The sequence below is a fragment of the Capsicum annuum genome, chromosome 6 (assembly GCF_002878395.1).
Source record: "Capsicum annuum cultivar UCD-10X-F1 chromosome 6, UCD10Xv1.1, whole genome shotgun sequence".
Classification (NCBI taxonomy): domain Eukaryota; kingdom Viridiplantae; phylum Streptophyta; class Magnoliopsida; order Solanales; family Solanaceae; genus Capsicum; species Capsicum annuum.
Window position 1 is genome coordinate 206,425,362 of NC_061116.1, and position 27,057 is coordinate 206,452,418.

Here is a 27,057-nt window from a genome sequence, read left to right on the forward strand (position 1 = left end):
TAGTTTTATTAATTTACTCTTTGAAACAGCCTCTTTACTTCTTCGGAGGTAGTGATATGGACGACGTATAGTCTACTCTCCCCAAATTTCATTATGTGGGAATATACTGATTTTATTGTTGTTATTGTATTAATTTACTCTTTATCAATTCCTTTTAAAAAGTAAGTTTTTAAAACTTATAAAGTTATTTAAATTTTTAGAAAAATATTAAATATAAATATAAAAAAAGATTTAATTAGTTTTTCTTGATTTGGTGCATGTAATTTGGAGCAATTATTTACCGTAAAGTATACAACGGAGTGAGAATATAAATTATCAACACATAGCTTTGTCAGCACCCAAGTCAATCCTACGCAAAGAAAGCCCATCATATCATAGGAAAATCCACAATCATTAACACATTACTTCTTCAAGACTTGACAAAAATCTTTAATTTTATTTAGTATTTATTTCCAGTCAATGTAGTAGTAGTAGGGCCTTTGTCTTTGATTCCCCTCTTGTTTTGTCTACAAATTTTAGCAGCCTATTTATAAAGACACTGAGTGCACATATTCACCAAATTTGTGAAATGAAAGATATGGCTAACTGTGGATTTTGGTTCTTGATTTTGATGGTTTGTGGGTTGTTGGTGGAAGCTAAGTATATGGTTTACAATACATCACAAAGCATTGTTAAAGGGAAGCTTAATGTTCATTTGGTTCCTCATACTCATGATGATGTTGGCTGGTTGAAAACTGTGGATCAGTACTATGTTGGATCCAATAACTCCATTCAGGTGCCTCTTTTTTTCGTATTTATCAATCCTGTAAAAGTATTTATGTTTTCTTTCGTTAATTAATTTTCTAAATTGAACACTGATCTCCTCCTTCTCTATATTTTTTTTAGTTGTATGTTTGAAATTGTGAAGCTATTAATGCAGATCTCTTACCCTTAGAAAATGAGAATGACGTTGTGAGGAAACACGGGCGGATGTATCATTCTTAAAAAATTCAACCTCCGTTAATGAAGATTGACAGTTGGTTGGGGAAGATGCTATGAGGGTCTTTTTTTTTAATAATTATTCGGTAAAAATATCACGTTTCATTAATTCATTGGACACCTTGTCATGTATTTTGTTCTTTTTTTCAAAAAATAAATAAATTTCGGATGTATATAATGATGTGGCGATTTAAAATAAGCTGACACAAATTAATTGGCCGTTTAATCCACGTTAGAAGTGAGTGCAATCATGCGCCAGAGCTGGCGTCAAAAAGTATCAAAATGACACAGTCTATAGCTGATTTAGGTGCTTAAAATGAATAACATTCATTTTATTTGTCAAAGTGTAAGTTGATGTTAAGTTAAGGAATCTGTCGATGTTTTGACCTTTTGCAAAATTAGAATGTGGGGAAAGAGGGGCTAGTGTTATTGAGAGATTATTGAGAGTAGATTTGAGTTTAAGCTTGGTTCAATAATGGGAGAAAATGACTAGAGAATTAGGAATGAGAAGAGAAAAATAAAGTAAAAATGGACTAAACGAGTCCTCCACACGATATTAGTGAGTGTGATTTACTCACTTTACCATGTGAGTAACAAGTGCCAAAATGACATTAAACAATTGCTTAAGTGTTAAATAAACGTATATTTTAAATGTCAAAATAAAAGTTCAAGTTAAATTTTAAAATTTAGCCACATCCAACATCTTAACAAATAACAATTCTATACCATCGATATTAAATACATCGCCACTATCTATGCCAAGTTCCCCTACCTCTAGATATTTATGTTTTTACTAAACAAATTACAAAGAAAAATGTTACTCAAAGAAGGAGATGCATTTACAATGCTTATGTTTAGAATGTAGAATTCTGTTCGTGATATATATGAATGTACCTTGGTATTTATGTATCATATTCTACTATAATTAAACTTCTTTATAGTGATAGTGTTTGTTCATATCTGTTGTATAGATGTTCTGTTATATACGTATGATGTTCGGATTGCATTTAACTGCTATAAATAGAAGTATGCAGAAATAGAAAGAGCATGAATATAAAAAGACAAATATTAGTGGTCATTTTCTCGTAAAGTTATGAAATAACTTACATGTATTATTTAAATACAACTTAATTCTTTAAATTAGATATTAGATATTTATACTTGGAATTTACTGTATGTATAACATTAATCATGGTTACATAAATATTTAGTGATTTATTTTATCCATAGTACTTCCTCCATTCGCTTTAAAAAAAATAAAAAAATTCTAATTGTATTTCTACTTTACTTGCCATTTTTAACATATTAAAAAGACAATTTCATTTTTTCTATTTCATCCTCAACATTAATTGCTTTTTCTCCAATTAATTTGAGAACACAAAGTAAACATCATTTAATAAGAGTATTATGATAAAATAACTATATTATTAATTATTTTTCTTAATGAATGTGTTAGGTCAAAATGTAACATATAAAACTGAATGAAAAAAATATATTTTTTATATAATATTTGAATCGAATAAAAAACTTACGTAAGCATGCCTTTGTCAGTAATAATTTAGTAGCCGTTTGACCATGAGTATTTTTTTATTTTTTTTCAAAAAATTATTTCGATTTAGAGAAAAAAGTGAAAAACACAGTGATTGACCATGAAAATTTCAAATACAATTTGAAATTATATTTTGAAAAAATGAAAACAAGAAAAACTTGTCCTCACTTTTTTTACTCCAACTTTTTTCACAAAATTTCTAAAATAATTCTAATTTATAACTCCAATTCTATTTCCAACTCCAAAAATTATATTTTCATGACCAAACTAGACTTAATTGCAGCAAATTTGGGAACTTGTTGAAAGATTTCTGCATTTATGAGTTCAACAAAACAAAATCAAATGGCATCCAACTCAAAAGACACAGCCTTTTCCCTTTGCCCCATAAAGAAAGCAAAAAAAACAAGGAAAAAAAGCAACAAAAGATGTCAAATACGACATAGTACTGGTAGGTATGGATAAACACAACTCACTATGTCACAATTTATAGCTAGCAATAATTAAAATTTTGATTAAAAATATTTCAGTCAACATAAAAATTTGTCTGGTTTTTAAAATACTTATTGTGACACATAAGTAGGTACTCCCTTCATGTTATTTTATGTCTCGCTGGGTATGAAGTTTAAGAAATAAAAGAAGATTTGATAATGTTTATTAAATTATCTTTTATTAAAAGATGTGATACTATTTTTTTTAATTAAGTGTAACCAATAAGGATAAAAGTAGAATTATGTCTTTAAATAGTTATCAAGGAAAGGTGATATTTTTTTTGATGAATAAAAAAAATGATGATACATAAAATGAGACGGTGGGAGTAATAAATAAACACTCTCTATGAGTCATATTAATCATCTATTTTGTCTCTTTACACGTTTTTTAAAAAGTTATAAATAAGATAAGTATTTTTATATTAATCTCCGTCTAATAATACTTGTCACTTACTTTTTTCATTTTGTTTTATTTTACCTTATCTTTAAATATATTTATTTCAAATTAATTATCTATTTTTATAATTCAAGAGTATTTTATTATTTCTTTTTCATACTATTCTCGATATTAAATAACTAAAGAAAATAATAATAGGTAGATTTAAAATTTCAAAGCATCATTAATAAAGTTAAAGTTATAAAATACACTTTTAGTTAATATTTTCTTAATAAATGTGTCAAGTCAAAAAAGAGTCACAACCAACAAAACACTATAGTATTGATTTTACACATAGGTTAAGTAAATACTATAAATACTGAAAAATTTTACAATGGAAGAGTCACAACCGACAAAAGTTGTGTGATCCTCCATTAATTTTTTGACACATAAGTTGTGGGCCTCTATCTTTTTAATTTTGTAATGAAAGCAATGAATAAGAGAGAGAAAATATATTTATATAATTTATATGGGTTTTAATTGGTAAAATAAATTGTGTTAAATAAACATAAAAAATTTTTTAAAAGGAGAATTATATGGCTCTTGTATGCAAAAATATATACGGTAAAAATATAATTTTTTTTTTTTTATGATTTCATAAAAGTTCACATAAACTTTTGATCATTATTTGAGATAAAAATTACATCAAATTTATGTATTGATCCTATTTGTATTAATAGATATTTCATTCGTTTAAATTTATTATTTCTTTTTAAATTTAAAAAAAGACATATTTTTATATTTAGAACAATAAAATTTCCCATGAAATATCACAAATGATATTTGAGAAAGGTAAAGTATATGCAAACTTATCAGAGGGGTGCTTATCTTTTTAATTTTATTAATAATTTAATTATAAAATAATATATAATTTTTACTCCCAATTAATAATTTATAACAACACAAATTTTCGGGTTATAAAAAAGATGAAACACTCCCTCTGATAAAATTTGAATACACTCTACCTTTCTTAAATTTCATTTGTGATATTTCATGAGAAATATTACTGTACTAAATATAAAAATATGTCTTTTTAAAATGAAATCATAAATTTAAACGAATGAAATATCTATTAATAAAAATAGAAACTATACATAAATTTGGTGTAATTTTCATCTCAAACAATGATAAAAAATTTACGTGGATTTTTATGAAATCATAAAGAAAAAAATTACTATATTAATGGAGGGTCACACAACTTTTGTTGGTTGGTACTCTCCCATTGTAAAATTTGCCAATAAATACTAATAAAAGTAATTTTACTGCATCAGTTTTTGAATATAATAAATTTAATGCATCGAAGAACGAGTGATAAATAGTATTTAATAATACGAATAAAATAAATAGAAAACGACACATTATCTATTGATTTTTTAAACTAGTAAAGTATTAGTAGGTAAATTTATTAATTTACTCTTTATCAATTCCTTTTACTTTTAGAAAGAAACTTTTTAAAACTTATAAAGTTATTTAAACTTTCCAAAAAATATTAAATATAAATATAAAATAAAAAGATTTAATTAATTTTTCTTGATTTGGTGCATGTAATTTGGAGCAATTATTTACAGTAAAGTTGAATTATCAACACTTAGCTTTACCAGGGCCCCAAGTCAATCCTACGCAAAGAAAGCCTATCATATTATAGGAAAATCCACAATCATTGACACATTACCTTCAAGACTTGTCAAAAATCTTCAATTTTATTTGGTATTTATTTCCAATTAATTAATTAATTAATGTAGTAGTAGGTCCTTTGTCTTTGATTCCCCTTCATGTTTTGTCTACAAATTTCAGCAGCCTATTTATAAAGACATTGAGTGCACACTCATAGCAAATTTGTGAAATGAAAGATATGGCTAAGTGTGAAATTTGGTTCTTGATTTTGATGCTTTGTGGGTTGGTGGTGGAAGCAAAGTATATGGTTTACAATACATCACAAAGCATTGTTAAAGGGAAGCTTAATGTTCATTTGGTTCCTCACAGTCATGATGATGTTGGCTGGTTGAAAACTATCGATCAGTACTATGTTGGATCCAATAATTCCATTCAGGTACCGCTTTTTTCGTACTAGTGACTAGGGGCGGAGTCAGGTAGGGTCGAGGGGTTGGAATTACGCTATTTATACGTGGTTAAAATTATTTATTATGCATATATAGTAGATGTTGAGTTCCTTTGGCTTTGTTGTGTGTTTAAAAATTCTGGCTTTGCCTCCCATACACGAACCTTTAGGGTTCGTGGAAGGGCTGCAGGCCTGGGGTGTGATGTAGGTAATCTATCCTGATTCTTGCTTATTCTACCACTCACGAAGATAACTTTACCGTTGTTCCAGGGCTCCCTTGAGTGTTTGGCTTTTAAGCTGATAAATTTGACATTGTCATATTGTTAAATGCCAATTACTAATTAACTCCATTGGCAATGTGAGGTAGTAAGTTGAGAGTTTGGTGAGGGACTGACGGGGTTGTTTGGCGATGAACATTGTGAGTATTTGAAACAAGTACTAGTTTTTATATTCCAAGTGAAAAATGATATTTGAAAATTGGAGTTGTTTTGGATCTTGGTGAGTAATTTGAGTGAAAAAAGTGAAAACAGCTTGTTTGTGTTTTCCAAATTTTGAAATTTTATGGCTAAATGTGTTTTCCAGAAAAAAATTAAACAAATTCATGGCCGCGCGCCTCCTAATAAAATACTTATGCTACAGTGACAGTGTACACATTATTTCCACTTTCAATGGATATAGACAGCAGTTCAGATGCTCATTCCTCTTAAATTCATTAATTATGGGTCTAACATGGAAATGTAATGTGGCAGGGAGCTTGTGTTGAAAATGTCTTGGATTCAATGGTTCCAGCATTATTGGCTGATAAAAACCGGAAGTTCATTTATGTTGAACAGGCAAGCCCTGACCATCACCTTTTTCTGTGTGTGTGTGTGTGTGTCAATACTGATGAATGTTGGTTTGTCCTCCTCTGGATTGGAGTGTAGGCTTTTTTCCAGCGTTGGTGGAGGAATCAGAGCCCCGAAATTCAGAGCACAGTTAGGCAGCTTATCAACTCGGGTCAACTTGAGTTCATGTATGTAATTACATAAACTAAAACCCCACATTTATAAAGAAAATTATTAAAAGAGAGATTCTAGTACGGTGGACTGAAGTTGCGTAGCACTTTAGATAATCTTGATCTTTTGTGTGATTTAACATGTACTTTTTTTTTCCTGGAAGTGTAGGATAGTGGGTGGTTAACTTCTTCGTTGTCTGAATGCTTATACAAATGGTAACTTTTTCACTATTTATGCAGAAACGGAGGTTGGTGCATGCATGACGAGGCAGCGACACATTATATTGACATGATAGATCAGACAACTCTAGGGCACAGATACATCAAACAACAGTTCAATATTGCTCCAAGAATTGGCTGGCAAATTGATCCTTTTGGACATTCTGCTGTTCAGGCATACCTTCTGGGAACAGAGGTGCCAATCTATATAACTGTTTTAAATTGGAAGTTTGAATAATAACTCTTTTCTGGTTCATTAATTGGCAATGAACTCGCCTTTGAAATATGAGCAATTACTAACATTCTGCTGATGGTTTAGCTGAAATCCAAGCACATTTAAGCAACTATGTTGGCCTCATATGTTTTACTGCTTTAGGTTGGATTCGACTCTCTTTTCTTTGGACGCATTGACTACCAAGACAGAGAAAAGAGGAAAATTGAGAAGAGTCTTGAGGTCATTTGGAGGGGTTCTAAGAGTCATAGTTCATCCACGCAAGTACGTTTTTCTTTTAAATCTTTATAAGTTGTAATACATGTTTAATGTTATTCTTTTACTTCTTAAAATTTTCTTTTAAATCTCTTGATCTCGAGATTTCATTCTGCAAATGAATATTCCTTTTGTTTCATATCAGATATTTGCTGGTGCATTCCCTCAGAATTATGAACCTCCCAGTGGATTTTACTTTGAAGTGAATGATGATTCTCCTCCTGTTCAGGTAAATCTTTGAAAGATTAAGACAGTAGGCTCTTTAACTTTTAAGCAAGGGTGTGCACATGATGTGTTTCTTTATTGACTGAAGGATGATGTTTTACTGTTTGACTACAATGTCCAAGAGCGGGTCAATGCCTTTGTTGCTGCTGCTTTGGCACAAGTAAGTTTCACTCTCCGCCTATTGTTATATGAGATGTCAGTATGACTGTCGAATCACTTCTCCCAAATAGTCTGTAATTATCCTCTTTGATGACAACAGAGTTTTGAGGGTAGCAAGGGAGTTAAAGTCAAAGACAGATTGTTAAATATGCCATGGTGTTGTTTGTATGTTATGACATGTTTAATGCATCTTACTGCGTTTTAGACTCATTTTAACTCTGGTAGTGAGAATACAAGCCACCCAGCTGCTTGGCTGGTACTCCACTGTGTCTATTATATTTCCATTGTAAAAAAAATCAACCATCTCAACAGTAATTTGGAATTATGTATCAGACTGCAGGTCTCTATAAAGATTTATTCAATGAAAAAGTTTACAGTAAAGATTTAAGGAGATCGCAAGATTACTCATTAATGCCAAACTGCCAATCTTGTTTGTAGACTCTCTCCAAGGAGCTTCATGCACTAAACTTTTTGTTGTTTCCCCGGCAGGCCAATATTACTCGCACAAATCATATAATGTGGACCATGGGAACCGACTTCAAGTACCAATATTCTCATACATGGTTTCGGAATATAGACAAGCTCATTCACTACGTAAACCAAGTGAGTTTCCACTGTCATTGCTGCGATTCAGAAATCAAACACGTCCAAATATGTACACTATAATTTTCCTTCCGTTGTAGTATAACATCCTGAAACTACTGTTTCTTTATGGATTGAGAATCAAGATTGGCAAGATTTCCCACACTTTTTGTGGCGTGTAAGATCCCATCTCATCCACTTTGTTGGATGATGATTTTGTGAATATAAAGTTACCTTTGTCTCAAAAATGTTTCATTAGCAAAATACATGAAGACACCATAAAAGTTGGGGAATTTGGTATTTCTTATATATGCACATAGTATTGAATTGGAATCAATAAGAGAGCCTGAAAAATCATAGCTTACATTTCTGGTCAAGCTAAGTTTTTATATAAATCCGTTCTCCTCATATATGTATTATCACTCTTTAACTTATCTGTCAAACTAATAAGTACCACATGCTCACAGGATGGTCGTGTCAATGCTTTATATTCGAGCCCTTCAATTTATACTGATGCAAAATATGCTATGGACGAGTCATGGCCCCTCAAGACAGATGACTATTTCCCGTGAGTGTCCTTTTATATAAGCATTTTATCGTCATTTTAATCTCAGTATTTCGAGCTTGATGCATATTTTGTAACAGGTATGCAGATCGTATTAATGCTTATTGGACTGGATACTTTACAAGTAGGCCTGCTCTCAAACTCTATGTTAGAATGATGAGTGGCTATTATTTGGTAGGCCATGCTGCTTTTCCATTTTCCTGAAATTAAGAAGCTGCACCATCTACAAAATTTTGAATATGCAATTCTCACTTGGCTCCCTTGTGTAATAGGCAGCAAGGCAATTAGAATTCTTTAAAGGAAGAAGTGAGACAGGAGGACCAACAACCGAAGTGTTGGCTGATGCGCTTGCCATTGCCCAGCATCATGATGCTGTCAGTGGCACTTCAAAGCAACATGTTGCTGATGATTATGCCAAACGACTGTTCATAGGTTACAAGCAGGTGAGTTTGCTCCGAACACCTAGGAAAAGCTAGAGGTTGTTATGGATTTGGTCAATTTGTATTTCTAATGATGATGATTACCAAAAACTACGTGCAGGCTGAGGATATAGTGTCAAGTTCACTCGCTTGTATGGTGGAACCAGCTTCAGCATCTGGATGCAAGAATCCTCGGATTAATTTCAAGCAGGCAAACATTGGATCCAATTCTTTAATATCGGCTTTCTACATATTGAGTTTGCATTTGTCTTTATAAAATTTCTGCACTCTCTCTCTCTGTCCCATTTTTGTTAATCTCCATTTTAGTCAGTTTAAGAAGTTAACCACCTTCCCAAGATGGTGATTTGACATCTTAAACCAAGCCGTTTGTTCGTCCCCTCTGAAACTAGTATTTTGGACACTCTTGTAATAAACTCAATATAGTAATTTGTAAAACCATTACTCTTAATCTCCATGCAAGTTAAAGTGGTCAATGAAAATGGGATGGAGGGGTACTCTTTCAGTTGTTTGTGATGCCACAAATTGGACTATTAAACTTTTTGGCCAATATTCAAGAGAATTATACCTAAATTAAACTGTCTCAAGGTCATTTACAAGTAGGATATGTACCGATACATACACATATGGTGCCTTCTATTTTTATACTTTGGTCTTGGGCATCAAGGGCACCTATTTTTCCTTTACATCAACAATGAATAGGAGATCTAACTATTCAAGATCTATTAAATGTTGCCTTTTGCCTGGGGTCGAGCTAAGGTTTTACTTGTCAAATTCATGAAAAATATAATGACGCTATGTCGACATGTTCTCCCCACAGTAATCCTATCTTACTACTGTTGAATGCATTATTGCATCTGATGATAAAGTTCATTCATGCACATTCAAGATGGTGTCCTGGATTGGCTCTATCATACTCTTCTTATGTTGCATAACTTCATTGCAAAACAAGGAGTTTTGGCATTTTAATTTTTATTTTTCTGAATTAACTCTTCTTGTTGATCTATTCTCTTCCAGTGCCCATTGTTGAATATAAGTTATTGTCCCCCAACAGAAGCTGATCTTGCTCCTGGCAAAAAATTAGTGAGTAGTCCGTTTCAATAGCTTTTTATACTTTCGGAAACCTTCACATTAAATTTCTGTGTGGTGGAAAGTGAGGAACACTATCCGAGCCATAATTAATAACAAGCAGATTTTCAACTCATTAATTTCTACTTATGTAGGTGGTTGTCGTGTACAATGCTCTTGGGTGGAAAAGAACAGATGTTGTCAGAATCCCTGTGAGTAACTTGATCTTTTCCTTTCCCAGGTCGTTATGCATTTTAAACAATTTATCCACTGCTTTCGTTCTCATTCTTCCTGCACAAAATCACGTCCTCTCATTTAACTATTGAGCAGAAGCACTAGGTGTATGGCAGTATTTACGAGCTCTTTAGATTTCAATCATTCGCCATAGAATCTCAAATCATGCACAAAAGCATATACCTAATTAATCAGTATCAGTTGACCTATCTGACCTAAACATGGAAGAAGTATATTTATATGTTAAAGTATCAGGAATTATTAAGACATGCATAATTTGTGGTATAGACTCATCAATCTCCTAGAATGATATTTTGTACTAGTCGACTGAGAGATAAAATTAGCCAAGAGTTGAGACTAGGGTGAACTTGGGGATTGATCTTTTAAAGGGGCCAAACCAAAACTTCAAGGGGCTTATCTTTAGATTCTTAGGAATTCCCATGGTAACAAAAGAGTAGACTTTAAAAATGCCCAGGACTTGGTTTAATTGGCAAAGGCTGAGGGACTTGTGGCTTAGGTCACAGATTCGAGCTCTGCGCCATGCAAACTAAACCTGGTATATAAGTGGAGAAGGTTAGAGTGGGCCATTATCTCCTAGTTTTGAAGGTTAGGATTGGTCCTAAGGATTGTCCCCAAACCGATATTTTGGGTCATAAAGAAAAAGAATATATTTTAAAAATGAATGCTGATCTGGTAAAAATTTTATAAGAATAATCAGGCGAACACAGTTTTCCCTTCAGAGCACTTCATTTCTCTTGATTTCTTGGTTCAGTATTATGAAATTTGTCTTGTCGTTAATGAAGAGAAGAAATTACCAAAAAATATATTTGCAGTACAAGTGGTAAACTAGAAAGCAAAACTTGATACAATTATTTGGCACAAAATTACTCTTTTCTTGTCTTTTCTGTACTGGTTTGTAGATAATAATCCTATGCTTTTATCATTCTTGACATTGTTTATTCATAAAATGGATAAGTTATATCACTGACATCTCTGTTCATCCTTTACATAAATTTTGGACCAGGTTGTCAATAAGAATGTCATCATTCAGGATTCCACTGGAAAAGAAATTGAATCACAGCTTCTTCCAATAGTTAAAGCTTCAATAGCAATAAGGAACTACTATGCTACCGCATATGTTGGTGAATCACCTACATCAAGCCCCAGATATTGGCTCGTGTTTACAGCTACTGTTCCACCATTGGGCTTTAACTCCTACATTATATCAAGTGGTAAACAAGCAGGTTAGACATCTGATGGGTATATCATGAAAGTTAACATGCAGGGTGGTTATCTTAATGGTTTCCAATTTTTCGGCATCTGATTGGCATATCACAAAAATTTACATGCAAACCGATGATTTTAATTGTCTCTGGTTGTTCCAAGGATTGATAAACTAAATCTCTTCTTGTGTGCATTACATCTGCAGTTGCTGCTTCAATACCACAGTCTTTCTACAAAACTGATGGAAGTCAAAGTGATGTTATAGAAGTGGGGCCCGGGAACTTGAAACTGTCATATTCTGCCAATGGGGGAAAGTTCACTCAATATTTTAATAAGAGAAACCAGGTAATTTAGTTGGCCAGCCACTGTATGCTTGACCTATTTCAAGTGGTCGTTCTCTGTTTGTTTGAAACGTTTTCTGTTCCTCTATAATAGCCAGCAACGGAGATTTGGACGTTTACATGATAGAATTTTATAGTTATGCTAGATATGGGCTTATGGCTCGCCTTCTTCTCACTCCCCTCCAGCATCAACCTTTTCTCATCATCTCATGTGTGGAAGAATTTTGTAGTTATACTGATGATGGAAAATATCATTTTATATTGTGCGTGAAGGTTAGAAGCTCTCTGGAGCAATCATTCAGTTATTATTCTGCAGATGATGGAAGCAAGGATGCTTATAAAGACATTCAGGTGGTAGAATCTGAGGATTCAGTACTATCTTATTATCTTTTTTCATAAACACATAAGCTAATATGTTTATCCTTAATTTCAAGGCCTCTGGGGCATATGTGTTTCGTCCAAATGGCTCATTCCCCATCCACCCCGAGGGAAAGGTAAGCAAGGTCCTTTAAAGCGTCGAATTTGCAACATAAAATTTGGCAGTAATTAAGTAAAAGCTGTTTATTCTTGATCAGGTTCCAGCTACCATTCTGCGAGGTCCGCTGCTAGATGAAGTTCATGAAAATATTAATTCATGGATATATCAGGTTGTTACATTAATCAATATGGATGCGATCCCATTTATTGTCTAGGAGCACCAGATTGCAATATTTCCTTATAGGATGAAAATTAAATTTGTTTTCGGCTCGCCTTATCTATCTCTTTGGATATTCTACTTGATAAACATTAAAAATTATCTGGTCAAGTGAACAATATTTTAATCTTACGATAGATAAAAAATTTGAGAACAATCTTGATCATGTTTCTCACACAGATTTAACATGTAAATGAGCAGATCACTAGAGTGTACAAGGAGAAGGAGCACGTTGAAGTTGAGTTCACTGTAAGTCAAATCTCGTTGTTGCTTCACCTGTATTGTCTCTCTTATTGGTGGAGATAAGATATCCAAATTGTTTGGAATGGTTAAACTTTCAAAGCTCCGGTGGTTAAGTAGTCTAGAATTCAGGTTGGCCCCATACCTATTGACAATGGAATTGGGAAAGAGCTGGTGACTCAGATTCAAACTGACATCAAAAGCAACAAAACATTCTATACCGACTCTAATGGACGTGATTTCCTCAAAAGGGTGAGTTGAATTTTCTCCCTTTAGCATAATAGTCATTAGAAAATGACATATTTTATTCCATTTATATCTGCAGATTCGGGATTACAGAGCTGATTGGGATCTTCAAGTGAACCAACCTGCTGCTGGAAATTATTATCCTGTATGTTAGTGGACTTTAAAATGTTCCTTTTTCCTTTAAAAAGTTGATCTATGTTAGCATTTGTTTATGATATTAGAGTATCATGCCAAGATTTGAATCTACTATTTTCTGATCCAGTATCTGAGCTAAACTCGCCTATCGAAATTTTTTAAAAATAGTTGTGGCAAACTATTTTGAAATCTGAAGTGGTTCAGAAATTCCTTCATCCTACCTTTGGTGGGGGATGGAGGTGCTTGTTTTTTTGGCCTTGTTTTACTATGTTATTTTTGACAAGGCTACTCAGGATTTTTTCACCTACAATTGGTTGTGAATTTCTTGTATGCTCGTGAATTTCCTTACTTTGTATAAGAATTTTCCTTCAGAAAATTTGGCAACTCTTTCCATAAAGTAGCCTGTTTATTAGATACCCTGTGCAGAATACCTACTGGGAATGTTAATTATGTTTCTTTGATGAATCCTTTCCAGATTAATCTTGGAATTTTCCTGAAAGACGACAGCAACGAGTTCTCAGTTTTGGTTGATAGATCTGTAGGTGGATCCAGCCTTGTTGATGGCCAATTGGAGCTAATGCTTCACCGGTTCGCTCTGCTCATTTTTCAAACTGTGTTTATCCTTGTTACTGTTACAATCTTTCTTCTGTTAACTCATCACTATTTGAATTTATGAATAGCAAATCTCAAGGTAAACGATTTACACGTTCCTTTTGTAGGAGGTTACTCCATGATGATGGAAGAGGGGTTGCTGAAGCACTGAATGAAACAGTCTGTGCTCTTGGAAAATGCATGGGCTTGACTGTAAGCACTGTCCACCATCACACTATATGCCAATCTGATTGTGGCTTTAATTTTGCTTGTAGTTGTTGCTTAATATGGTAAATGCAATTTTTTCCTTCATTTTCTTATTGCAAGTTCTTCGCTTAAACCTATAAAGAGCCAGGGAATGGAGCCTAAGAGATCGAGGATTGGTATTAACATTTATATATTAGCATAAGAAGCTAGTAAACTTCACAGACATCTTCATAATATCTAGTGCATTTCTTGTTTCTCTGTAGGAGAGTGAGTAAAAATGCACAACTGTACTAGAATATTGTGGATTTAAAATTTGGCTTTTTGTATGTTATTCCTTTAGTTTCATAAGCTCAACGCGTGATACATATCTATAATTTAATTTCATTTTCTGATACAGTGCCATTACTATATTGTTTTTACTTTCCCTCGTTCCTTAGTGTGGCTATCCATTTTAAATTATTCTACTTATTTTCCTAATAAAGTTTGTTCTGTGCCGTTGGCCTGTAGGCCCGGCTTTCACCTTTAATTTTATTTTGCTGCATGGATAAGTAGTGTTCGGAATCCTATCTTATATTTTTCCATAACTTCCTTGTCTGAAACCCTTGTGTAAACACTAGTTAGCTTTTATGGTATGTTAAATCTAATGTACAGCGAACTCATTAATCATGTTCCCAGGTCCAAGGCAAGTACTATATCCGGATTGATTCTCTGGGAGAGGGAGCAAAGTGGCGGAGGTCATTTGGACAGGAGATATATTCTCCGTTGCTTCTAGCTTTTACTGAGCAGGTTATGGAAATTCCAACACTTTTTCATGACCAATGCTGCATCCCACCTAATTTCATGTGATGTTTCATAATTACAGGATGGAGATAAATTTACAAAATTTCCAGTTCCAACATTTACATGGATAGATCCATCTTACAGTCTGCCTGATAATGTTGCAATAATCACCCTTCAGGTATTTATTGTTACTTTGAATGTGTTATTTAGTACCTTGGAAGCAACTTCTATGTTGTAGTACTCTTATTTGTTATCTACCCATTTACCTTTTTCTTTGGTAAATCTAGGAGCTTGAAGATCACACTGTCCTCCTCAGATTGGCTCATTTATACGAGGTTTATGATTTCCTTCTTGTGACGATTCTTATATATGTTTAAGTTTGAGTTCACTCATTCATTTCTTGTTCACTTTGACATTCTCTTACAAAATAATCATGTGACTATTTGGAGTTTTAATTGCACCAAGTCCCAAGCATTCCGAGATGATAAACTATTATGTTTAAACTAGGTTGATGAGGATAAGGATCTGTCCACCAAGGCAATTGTAGAATTGAAGAGATTGTTCCCAAAGAGAAAGGTAACGCGATGCATCCATCCGCCGCGTAGTTCTTGGCTGTAATTAGGAAAACAAGTTTCAATTGAATCTACCAACGTTCCTTAAATTTTTTTTTTTTATTCCAGATAAACAAGATTAAAGAGATGAGTTTATCTGCCAACCAAGAAAGAGAAGAAATGGAAAAGAAGAGATTGAAGTGGAAAGCAGAGGCTCCTAGTGATTCGCAAGACGTGCCAAGAGGGGGACCTGTTGATCCTACAAAGTTGGTGGTGGAGCTTGCCCCAATGGAAATCCGCACTTTCGTTATCAACCTCGGCCAGAGCTCGCCAGCTCCAGGAGGGTAAGAAACTTGAGCCGTTTGATTGTGTTCGCTATGTGAAAACATTGTGATAGTGGATTTATCGTTGGAAACTTTGCATTGTTTGCAGTTGGAAGTCACACATGTCTCTATGATAGCGGTGCCCCTGAAACAGTCCAATCCGATTCGGCTAGACAGCAAAAGGGTATGGGCAGCTTGAAACCTACTTGGGACCTATTTGCCTATGTTGATCCTTGAGGATGCAACATTGAGTCTCTTGTTGGAAGATGTGTTATCCTTTTTGTATAAGGAATGAAAACCTCTTTGGCAGAACAATAACTTACTCTATAATAATAAATAATAATGTTGAAGAGAATGATTCCATTCCATGTCTGCCATGTCAGGCGCACCTATCAGAATCGGAACAGACCAATTACCAGATCCACCTATCATCGCCGGCATAACCATAAAAAAGATCATTAAAAAAGTGTGAGCCGTTATTAAAACATTATAAAGTTGATGATTCCCACCAAGATCGTTTACGGCATGGACTACCAGGGTATCTAATCCTGTTCGCTCCCCATGCTTTCGCACCTCAGCGTCAGTAGGGACCCAGAGAGCTGCCTTCGCTTTTGGCGTTCCTTCGTAGATCTCCGGATTTCACCCCTACACACGAAATTCCACTCTCCTCTGTCTCACTCAAGTTTTATGCATGCAGTCTATCTATGGTTTGTTGGCGGATTTCACCCCTACACACGAAATTCCACTCTCCTCTGTCTCACTCAAGTTTTATGCATGCAGTCTATCTATGGTTTGTTGGCCTGTAGAAGATAAATGCAAAAGCACAAACTTCTGAGAAAATTTGGCTCTTCAAGTTTTCAATTAGCAAATGGGCTACTAAGAAAATTTGGCTAACTCAGAAAAACAAGTTTAACTATCTAGTATCCGAAGTTAACAAGAAGTTCTCCATTTCTAGGATTCTAACCAGGATTAAGATAACTTTTCCATTTCCAAGACTCGAAATTGGCCCATTGGTAAAAGGTTAATGTGTTTCAACTATTTCACGATATCCCTTGATGAACTTTGTTGTTGTTATATGACCTCTTAGAGGTAATACTGTCAGTTCATTGACATATCATTGGATGAACTGTACCTAAAGTGTGACAAGAAAGTGGTGGCAGAATACCAAGTCCATCTCATGTCACACTGATCAGCAAAGCAAAAACAAGAAGAAACAGAAAAAGATGGAAAACAAATCTAGATGATGATTGTCAGAATTGATCAAGTTTATATTTTATAATATGATTGACACATTCAAATTTTCCTAACATGTGCTTTTTATACACTAAAAACTGCAGAACAATTGAGAAAATTGCAAGTTGATCGGTTCACTAACAAACCAGCAAAATGAAAGCAAAAGTTCATGGAATAGCAATTGTGAGTTGCAACACAAACAATAGCCTGCTGGATGAAATATAGAAATACAAATGGAGCATTGGAAAACTGGCTGAGAAGAACAAACTAGATTCTAAAGTTGGAAATGGTGGCTGGCTACATATTGTTTCCCTTGGTCAATCATAAAAGCTTATATCATCCCGTGGCAACCGGCAGAATCCAGCAGCACTGCTTTGATTTGATCAGGATGGAAGTCTTGTTGACCTTCTTTGCATTGCTGAGATTACATAACAAAAATGATCATCAAGGAAGAATTCATTTTCACAGCACATAAAAATGCCACGGATAACAAATCAACTAAATCACATATCATTTAACTCTTGTTGTTTTCTATTTCTCCAATATCGATTGAAATATGCTCGAGAAAACATGTTTCTCGATTGGGAGACTGACAGGTATACTCAATCAAGGAGGACAGAGAGCGAGATCTACGCAATTATGGTGTAGCTCATTAAAATGGTGCCATAACTTACCAGAAGTAATTTGGATTACCAGCTTTCTAAAAGGTTATTTCTCAGTTATAAGTTGGTAATCACATTTTCTATATATCATAAGAGATGCCAACAGGAATCAGTACAACCTATTATCCTTTGTCTTCGATATTCCTATGTTTAAAGCTTAATAAGGTTTAGGTTGAGCACGTTCCAGAAGGATGTGCTGTGCAGGGACTGATGGACTAAAATTTTCTGTATACAAACTTCTGCTTAGGTCCAGTATTGTAAAATAAACAGAAAAGCAAGTACCTCAGCTCTGAAGATATCTAAGGCAAACCCATTGAAGCAGCTGATAACAGCTTGTTGGATGTCCAGTCCAAGGTTATCAAGAGCCCTCATTGTTGAGAGTAAGAGGCCTGGTCTGCGGCTGCAAAACATATGGATATTCACAGCTCTTCCATCTCTTGCCTTTACTTCAACCTAAAAGTAAAACAAAATCTGCATTACATAATCTCAAACCAATAACATGATGACTTTAGACTTTCCGGGCATGAAGAACACCATAATATCTTTCAATGCCATCAAGTTATATATATACACATCTAGTTAGAAACTTATGTTTGTACTAATAAGTTTCTTCTGGATGAAATGTTCTTGTTGGTTAAAAACTTTTTACCCTTGCAGGTTGTCCGGTCGGGCTAGATAGCGGGCTTGCAAATGAACTTGGATAGACTTCTTCCTTGATGCGACCCGGCAGACCTGGTGCAGTTGGTGTTAAAGGATAGAAGCTTGTTGTTTGGGACAATGAAGAGCTAGGCGGTGTGGACTCCAGTTCATTATGCAGGTCATTGATTTTCTGTAGAAGCTCCTTTAAGTACTCGATTGCATCCCCTAAGATTGAAGCCCTGTCCATCTGTGAACATGCAAATTCACAAATTGCAGCCAAGAAGAAGCGCTTTTCATATTAGGTAGTCAGGAAGATAAATTGGTAACACAAAATATTCTGTTATGGTAAAAGTCAAGTCCAATGATTGTTTGCAATTAGCAGGTAGATAACTTTCAGCTTCAGCCACCGTAAAACATATTTCACTTCATTTAGAAAGAATTTGCATGAATGCATTCAAGGTATTTTAATTACTTCCTCCATCTCGGCCTATCAAAAGATAACTTCCTATGTTTTGGTGTCTTAGAGCTCCAGTAAAAATGTTTCTGCATAGTAGTGCGGGGATTCAAGTACCACGTTGCCCGTACCATGAACTTTGACATCATAATAAAACGTATACTGCTCAAATGGACAGGACAGCAAATGGACCCTCCTCCCTCCCCGAGAGAGGGGGAGGGGGGAAGAAACAACTTGAAGCAGATATATAAAAGATAGATTAAAACAAAATACAACAAAAGTTACCCCTCAAACTAAAAAAGATAATTATATTTCATGTTACAGAAAGTTATTGATGTCTATTCTCTTATGTGGTCCAAAATAAAAGATGCTTTACAAATCTTTTCATATAGTTCATGTGAGTGAATTTAATGCGACTATCAAATAGCTTCAATCCAGTAACTTTTTTGAACTATGCCATAGGACAAAGTGTTTGCATACCTTAAGAAGAGTTAATGAGGTACATTCAAAACAGAAAAAGAAGAAATAACACCGTATTCCACTTTCCCCTTTCTTTTTTTCTTTCATTCCCTTACGTAAAAGGAAGCTAAAGGCTAACAATTTTGAATAGCTAAAACAACTACAACAACAACAGGTAGAGTGTACACATAACCTTACCCCTACCTCGAGTGGTAGAGAGGCTGTTTCCGATATACACTAAACTTTGAATAGCTAAAACAGCAACAACGGGGTAGAGTGCACGCAGACCTTACCCCTACCTCGGGAGGTAGAGAGGCTGTTTCCGATATACACTAAACTTGGAATAGCTAAAACGACAACAACAACGGGGTAGAGTGCGCACAGACCTTACCTCTACCTCGGGAGGTAGAGAGGCTGTTTCTGATAGACCCTCAACTTTGAATAGCTAAAACATGTTAGAACAACAAAATCATATAGGAATACACGCGAATTTGATGTAAACAAATTTCTTTACCTTACTAATCCTTGGTACAACAGACCTCAACATGTAAAGCCTATCGTTTAGCTTCTTCCTACGTCGTCGTTCAGCCATCAAATTCTTAGCCGGAAGTCCCTTTTTCTTTCCTTTCTGATTCCCATCGACAGCACTGCTAGTCATATTCGAAACATTTCCACCATTCTTAACACTATCATCCACCTTATTAGTAACATTTTCACCAAGATCATCTGAATCATAACTCAATGTACACCCACCATCAAAGCTCACATCATCAAGTTCCTCCCCACTACCCCACTTTCTCTTCCCTTCATTCTGACCAATTTGCCCTCCAAAATCCCCCAAATTTCCACCATTAGTATCACCTAAGTTCTTCCTGAGAGCAGCCCTTTTCTGGAAAAGGGTTGGTTGTGCTCCAATTGAAGCAAAATTATCAAGTGGCTTTAACAACTTAGACCTAACAAACATAGAGCTCTCATTAGCACAGCCATCAATAAACCCTAATGGACTAAACCCAGTACTAGCACCACTATTTTGGGGCAAATGGGATAATGGATATTGAGTAAAAGAAGTCAAATTGGGGTTACCCATTTGGTTCTGTGAGCTCAAATCATGAAACCCACTAGCAAGAAATCCCCCCTCACTCAAACCTTGAGCTTCAAGAAAACCATAGTCCAAAGGGTTGTCGTTGTTTATGGATTTTTGTGCTAAAAAGTAATGCAACTGAGATGGTTCAAGATTGTTGAAAACAGAAGCTGAAGCTGGAGGACAAGAAGATGATGAATCAACTGGCAATGGCAACTGTAGAAACAAGCTGTTTTCAGTTTCAGCTAATTCAGTGAAATTCTGAGTGAAACATATACTAGTAGCATTTTCATTTTGGTTTTGCATGTTGTTATTGCTCATGTACCACTCTACATCTGTACCTTGTAGCATAGATTTGAATGTAGAAAGTGAACCCATTTCCATATCTTCTTTGTTTTCAACAACACCATTGATGTTCTTCTCCCTGTTGATTCCTTCTTCTTTGCTTTGCATATCCCAAACCATACTGTTCACTCTTGACAGCATTTCTTTTTTTTTTTTTTAGATTACAAAAGGATTATGAAGTTGCTAAAAGGTTATATAAGAGCTTTTTCAAGCTTTTAAAAAAATATATATATACAGAAATTAACGGAAAGCAAAGGAGAAAAAAGAAGTGACACTTTATAGCTTTCAGACTGTTACGTTTTCACTGAGGCTGGTATCATTATTGCTAGAAGAACTTTTTGAAATTGTTATTTTATTCTTTAACTGGGATAAAAATAACATTTCAATATAGGATAGTTAAATTTTGGGGTTCTGAGATTTTATCATAATTAAATATGAGATATATTTATTTTAAAATTTATTATTCATAATTCCTCGTACTGAATGAGACCTAATTGTAATAGTAGTATAATATAATATACTCACCCTCCGTTTGGATTAATCTGTCATGAATGAGACCTAATTGTAATAGTAGTATAATATAATATACTCCCCCTCCGTTTGGATTAATCTGTCATGCTGTTAAGAAAGTTTTAATTTATTGATGTCTTTGTACCTATGCATTAAAAGTTTAAATTTAAAGGTTATTAACACAAAATAATAATATCAAGTTTCATTTATCACACTATTTTATTATTATTTTTTCCCCTTCTTATGTCTTTATACCTCGATCTGCTAAACTTGAGTTTAGGGTCTTTAGAATTAGAAACAACGTCTTTATCTCTAAAAGCTGGTAAGGTGAGTATACATTGTACCCTCCTCAAAACTCACTTGTGAGATATAATCAAATATGTTGTTGTCATTGTTGTAAAATGTAGTATTCCACACTCTCTACGTTTAAAAAAGAATGATTTACTTTCTCTTTTAATCCGTTTCGAAAAGAATAATTTTATTTTTTTTGGCAATACTTTAATTTCAATTTACCATATGTCATGTTTAAGAATACAAGATTAAAGGACATTTTGATACAACTTTAGTTTAAGTCCTTCAAAGATCATCTTTATTTTTAAAAATTTTGTGTCAGATCAAAATAGATCATTTTCTAAGTAATAATTAAGAACAAAATAAATGTCTTCTTGACATTAGGAAGCACCACTTAGTTTAAACGGATGGAGTATATGGCTTAACAATGTTGAATTACCATCTTATTGATCATGCATTATATCCTAACATTGTACAATTTTAAAATTGTGGCTTTGTCTTAATGTTGGGATGTTTCAGGTGAACAAAGTTTTGCATAATTTATGGCCTTTCTGTTTTCTTGTAATCAGTAGTAATTAGTAAACAAAGTAATCATTAGCATACTGCCAAATCTCCTCAATGGTGAAGAGGGCATATTACCCCACCTCCCCCTTTTTGATCTCCATGAAATCCAACTTTGTATACTTGAATTGAATGCCTTCTCTTTTTTCTTGGTTCTGATTTTTGCAAGAGCTAGTATTAGATGAAACTTTTTAAAATTTATGTCTCATGTTTTAGACATAATGTGTAGAATGATAATTTAGGATCCATATTTCTAATTTTTACTTAGAATTAATTTCTCATGTGATTACTTAGCACTAAATGTAGTGAGGGGGGAGGTGGTTTTCTTAGCTCTAAAAATAGTGAGGGGAAGAATTACTTTTTAACTACATGTTTCTCTCCTCTTTTTGAGTACATAGTAAACCTCAAGAGATGACAATATTTGATTAAAGTAGTGTAAAGAACTAGAAAAGGTTGAGACAAAAGTATGTTCTTCCTTTCTTGTCCGGTGCTTATCTAGTAGTAATTGACCTACTATTAGTCGTTGGAAGCTAGATATACAAGTCAGCCCAAAAGATTTTTCTTCATAGGAAAATGAATAATGAATATTCAATTTCCAAGAATAAGTAAAGATTAAAACAAAAATCTAATGATTTAAGCGATCCACTAAATGCAACAATTTTTCTTCCTTTTGTGGAATATCTTTTGAGGTACTTTCTTCCCTTATTAGATTCTCCTTTTTCCTAAATTCCTGCAAGTTAATCACAAATTATTTATCAAAACTTAACATTATCAAGCACTATCCATACATATATGTTAAATTCTCTTTGATATAGTTAATTTTTTACCATTAAATTTGAATTCGACATTACTTTTGTGAGTTGTAATTTCATACGTCAAGTCATGCAAACATTGTAGGAACAAGTAGCAATCAACATGTGAAATAATAGAACAATAGAGACCCAACTCTTAGGTAGCAGCCATGCATGTGATTCTCTTCTTTAGGAAAGTTAAAAGGATTCTATTGAAATGTTTGGTCTAAATAAGAATAAAAGCTGTGCTTGACTTGGTTTTTTGGATGTGTGAAACACGAATAGAATTTAAAATTTGTAAATTCCATAGATTTACTTACAAAATTATTGAGTTCGTGTAAATACATAACAAGACCATTTAGATCCAAGAAGTTAACTCCGGTTGATTATTTATTAACACGACAGGAAGCAAAAGTTATATTTCCTTCCATTTTATCCTCAAAGTTAAAAAGATGTCTACTTTTCAAGTTAATTTTGACAAGTTGAATGAAATGTGAGTTATTTACTAGTTTGAATAGTTTTTTTCTCACTTAGGAAGTCTTTTTTTTTTTTTTTTTTTTCACAATAACATCAAATAGTTGTCCAATTAAAATATTTATGATTTTTAAGACGTCTTTTCTTCACTATTGGTTGTTGTATTCTTAAAATCTTTGAGAGTGTGGAAATGTAAAAAAATTTCAAAAGTGACAATTTGTGTCTTAAAGAAAAGGGAAAAATACAAAAAGCTGATGATCTTAAGTAGTGAAAAGTATTAGTAGTAGTTAAAAGAATGACCATTTTAGGAATTTATCATACTAGTGCCTAATGCAAAGCATTATCAGGTGCCATACTGGACGGAGCTAGAGTGTCGGCTACGGATTCAATCAAATCCAATAAATTTGATACAAATTATTAATTAGGAATTCTGCTGCCTGAAAAAACATAAGATATAAAGTCCATAAATTTTAAATTCTAACTCACATCTTTGCCACCAAACTAATTTACTAAGATCAAAGGAGAAAAAGAAATTACAAAGAGCCAAGAATCTCGTGAGGCCTTTCAATTTTACCTCAATCTATTCTCAATTTTAGACTTGACCCCCCCCCCCCCCAAAACCCCAACCCCCACACCCCAAAAAAATTGGAAAATTTCATCTCATTTTTTCACACATCAAACCCCTTTTTATTCTCTGGATTTTGTCACGTCCACTCTCAACTTTCTAGTAGTAAAATAATAACAACTACGGGACGGATATAGGTTGAAAATATTGGTGGTCCGATATCCGTTAAAATTAATGCAAAATAAGTATAATTATATAAAATATACATAAAAATTGGTATAGGATGAAAAAAATATCTGTGAAATAAAAAAGATGTGTTTGAAATATATATGCTTAGTCCATGCAGAACCTTAAAGTTTTAAATGTCAATATATATGTTTGAACTTTTCGAACACCCACAATTCCTAAATTCTGAATCCTCGGCTGATTATAACCAAATGATGAAATATGCTACTCTATTAAAATGGATTATATCCTGTTGTGGGGGTAATTGAATTATGGCCAACCATTATTAACTTTTCAAACTTTTTCAAACAACCATACAAGTGGGAAGGGTAATTAATAAGAGCCGCGTTACAATTACTCCCTAGTACAATATAAATATAAAATATGAATTAATTATCAATATATTTTTTAGTCTAAAACAAGTGAATTATTTAAAATTTAAAAATGTTGTTAATTTCTTTTTTGAATTATCTTTCTTTTTAACGAGACTTTCAACTATTTTTAAATCTCAAATAATGACAATTTCTAATTTTAAGAAGAGTGTAGGAAGAATCCAAAAGGTAGATTGACAGATTAACAAATTATCCTTAGTAAGTCTCTTTAAATCTCTTTCTTAAATAGTACTTCCTCCGTCCTAAATTGAGATGACACATCAATTAAGAAAATAATTAATAACATAACTAATTTATCATAGTATCCCTATTAAATGATGTTTACATTTTAATTTAAAGAAAAAGTAATTAATACAAGAATAAAATATAGAAAATTTGTTTTTATCTCTTCTTGATTAATGAAAAAAGATAAGTAAAATGTAAAATAAAATTTAAAAATTTGAGACGGATAATTTGAGATGACGAGTAAGACAGTTTCCTTTTGTCTCAAGGTTATAGGTTATTTATTTTTTACACACCCCTTATGAAAACATGAACTAGGAAGGAGTTTGATTATATTACCCTCATTTATGTCTTAAAATATAATCTTTCTTTATCAAATATTACTCTATTGAGGTGTTCATAGTTTTAAAGACAAGAGAATAATTAGTTTATCTTAATATAACAAATATTTAAGACAATTAATTTTAATATCACAATCAATAATTTAAGACGGGAAAAATAGTATAATCTATGAGAGAAACCATATCTGGAGAAGCGATCCGGCTCCTCTCTATTATTTCTATTATCTCTTTTTTTCCCACGTTTCTACTTAGATGAGAGACATGTGACATGAATTAAAATGAATGGTTAGGATTTAATAACTAAAATAAGATTCTAACTATGATATGAATAATAAATATTTTACCTATTTGCTTTCAAAATTTTAGTAATTCAACAATTATTAGAGTTACAAAATTATTTTATCCACAAATATACTTTTAAGAAAAAATTCTCTCTATTTCTATGTTTTTTTTCTACGTTGTGTTTTATTTTTATACTCACCGTCTATCTTCCAATTTCTCTAAGTTAATTTTTTTATTTCGTTTTAACCATTAGATACTTTTTCTTTAAAATTAGCTATGAATATAAATGGAGAGCTTCAATATTTTTTACTAATCAAGTTTCTTTTTTAATTATGCTAATTGAGTATTTTTATTATAATATCGATAATGCTCGTATTATTATAATAATTTATTACTCAAAGATTCATATTTATGAGAAAATTTTTTACTGTCGGCACGATTTTGGTTTTACCAATTTTTCTTTTAGCTAATTCTTTTTTTTTTTTTTTTTTGACAAAGTGGAAAAATGATAAGAGTTAAGAAATTAGAAAAAGGGAGAAATAATAAATTTTTTAAAATAATAAAGGTGTATCTATTAATTTTTTTAACCATAGAATATTTTTTTAATCATAAAGTAATTTTTTTTCTAGTTAAATCATGGTTAGGAAAAAAATGTAAGAAGAGAGAGAATTTTAAAAAAATATATTTATGAATAAAATAATTTTATAATTATAATTATGGAATTACTAAAAATTTTGAAAGTAAATAAATAAAATATTTATTAGTAAATCTTAACAATTTATTTTAACTGATGTGTGCAACCATCAAAATTTCCTCCCTTTACCCGTGAATTGCGATATTGTTGCTTCTTGTCCTCAAAATTACCCAATTTCCAAAACAAACATGATATATAAATTAAAGAAGGACCATTAATGAACTAGAGTAAGAAACAGGAAAATTATAATCTCATAAATAAAATAAGTTCTTAATTATCATGTTAAAGTTTAAAAATAATTATCTTATATAATTATTTTTAGTTTTTAATTATTTTTTATGAGGGCCTTCTTATACGAATATTCTACATAAAGGTGTATGTATAGCCTATACATAATTTTTTTTCACTTAATTGATTTTTCACACATTGTCTCTCATCTAATTGACTTACTTTTGCGGATGATATAACTACGCCATCATTTAAGAGATTTTAACTGACATCATCTTCCTCGCCGCCTCCTTCTTGGCCAAATCCCAAGGCGGCAACCCGCTCTTCCTCGTCCTCCGACGAAACCCCAAGTTGTTCGATGAAACTGATCGAGAAATAACCCCCTTCAACAACTCGATCCCATCCGAATGCTCAAAGAAGAAAACCCCAAAACTGACAAATTTAATGAAATCGAAAACTAAATCTAACCCAAGCAAACACTCTGGCAGCAGTGGAGTTTCGTTGTTGTTGTTCTCGGTTCTATCAGATGGTAGAGGAAAGAGAGGTTAGTCGAGATTTCGCGTGCTGGAATTTGCCGATAGTGGTTCTTTATCTCCGTCTGCAATGATGTATTCTTCACTGTCTCTCGTTGAAATACATTTATACAGATGTATATTTGTATCTCTAAATTTTTTAGTCATAAAGCGAATTTGTTTGTATATTTGAATAAGTGCATTTCTATTTTTGTATTTGTTTTGCTATATTTCCTTCACTCTTCAATCAATTTTCATTTTGAATGCATATATACATTTTGAAT

The 27,057-nt window shown here is 33.0% G+C and overlaps 2 protein-coding genes across 3 annotated transcripts; one reads left to right on the forward strand and one right to left on the reverse strand.

The window, feature by feature from the left end:
* The first annotated feature begins 342 nt into the window (after positions 1 to 342).
* Positions 343 to 16,167, forward strand: LOC107875980 (alpha-mannosidase). Of its 2 annotated transcripts, none has more exons than XM_016722904.2 (30): positions 343 to 775; positions 6,260 to 6,343; positions 6,434 to 6,522; positions 6,745 to 6,919; positions 7,100 to 7,219; positions 7,356 to 7,439; positions 7,524 to 7,595; positions 8,084 to 8,197; positions 8,644 to 8,744; positions 8,822 to 8,915; positions 9,014 to 9,184; positions 9,282 to 9,371; positions 10,196 to 10,261; positions 10,402 to 10,458; positions 11,505 to 11,724; positions 11,910 to 12,049; positions 12,319 to 12,396; positions 12,480 to 12,539; positions 12,621 to 12,692; positions 12,941 to 12,988; positions 13,112 to 13,231; positions 13,305 to 13,370; positions 13,836 to 13,948; positions 14,080 to 14,164; positions 14,834 to 14,944; positions 15,021 to 15,116; positions 15,226 to 15,273; positions 15,446 to 15,514; positions 15,619 to 15,833; positions 15,922 to 16,167. In XM_016722904.2, exons 1-30 carry the CDS (start codon positions 569 to 571, stop codon positions 15,944 to 15,946), a joined length of 3,090 nt encoding a protein of 1,029 aa, XP_016578390.1. In that variant the 5' UTR covers positions 343 to 568; the 3' UTR covers positions 15,947 to 16,167.
* A 169-nt stretch (positions 16,168 to 16,336) lies between these two features.
* Positions 16,337 to 21,071, reverse strand: LOC107875979 (transcription factor ICE1). Its single transcript, XM_016722902.2, has 4 exons — positions 19,774 to 21,071; positions 18,357 to 18,593; positions 17,990 to 18,160; positions 16,337 to 17,463 (listed from the first exon to the last, which is right to left on the reverse strand). The coding sequence occupies exons 1-4, from the start codon at positions 20,824 to 20,826 to the stop codon at positions 17,377 to 17,379; spliced, it is 1,548 nt and encodes a 515-aa protein (XP_016578388.1). The 5' UTR covers positions 20,827 to 21,071; the 3' UTR covers positions 16,337 to 17,376.
* Between the last annotated feature and the right edge of the window lie 5,986 nt (positions 21,072 to 27,057).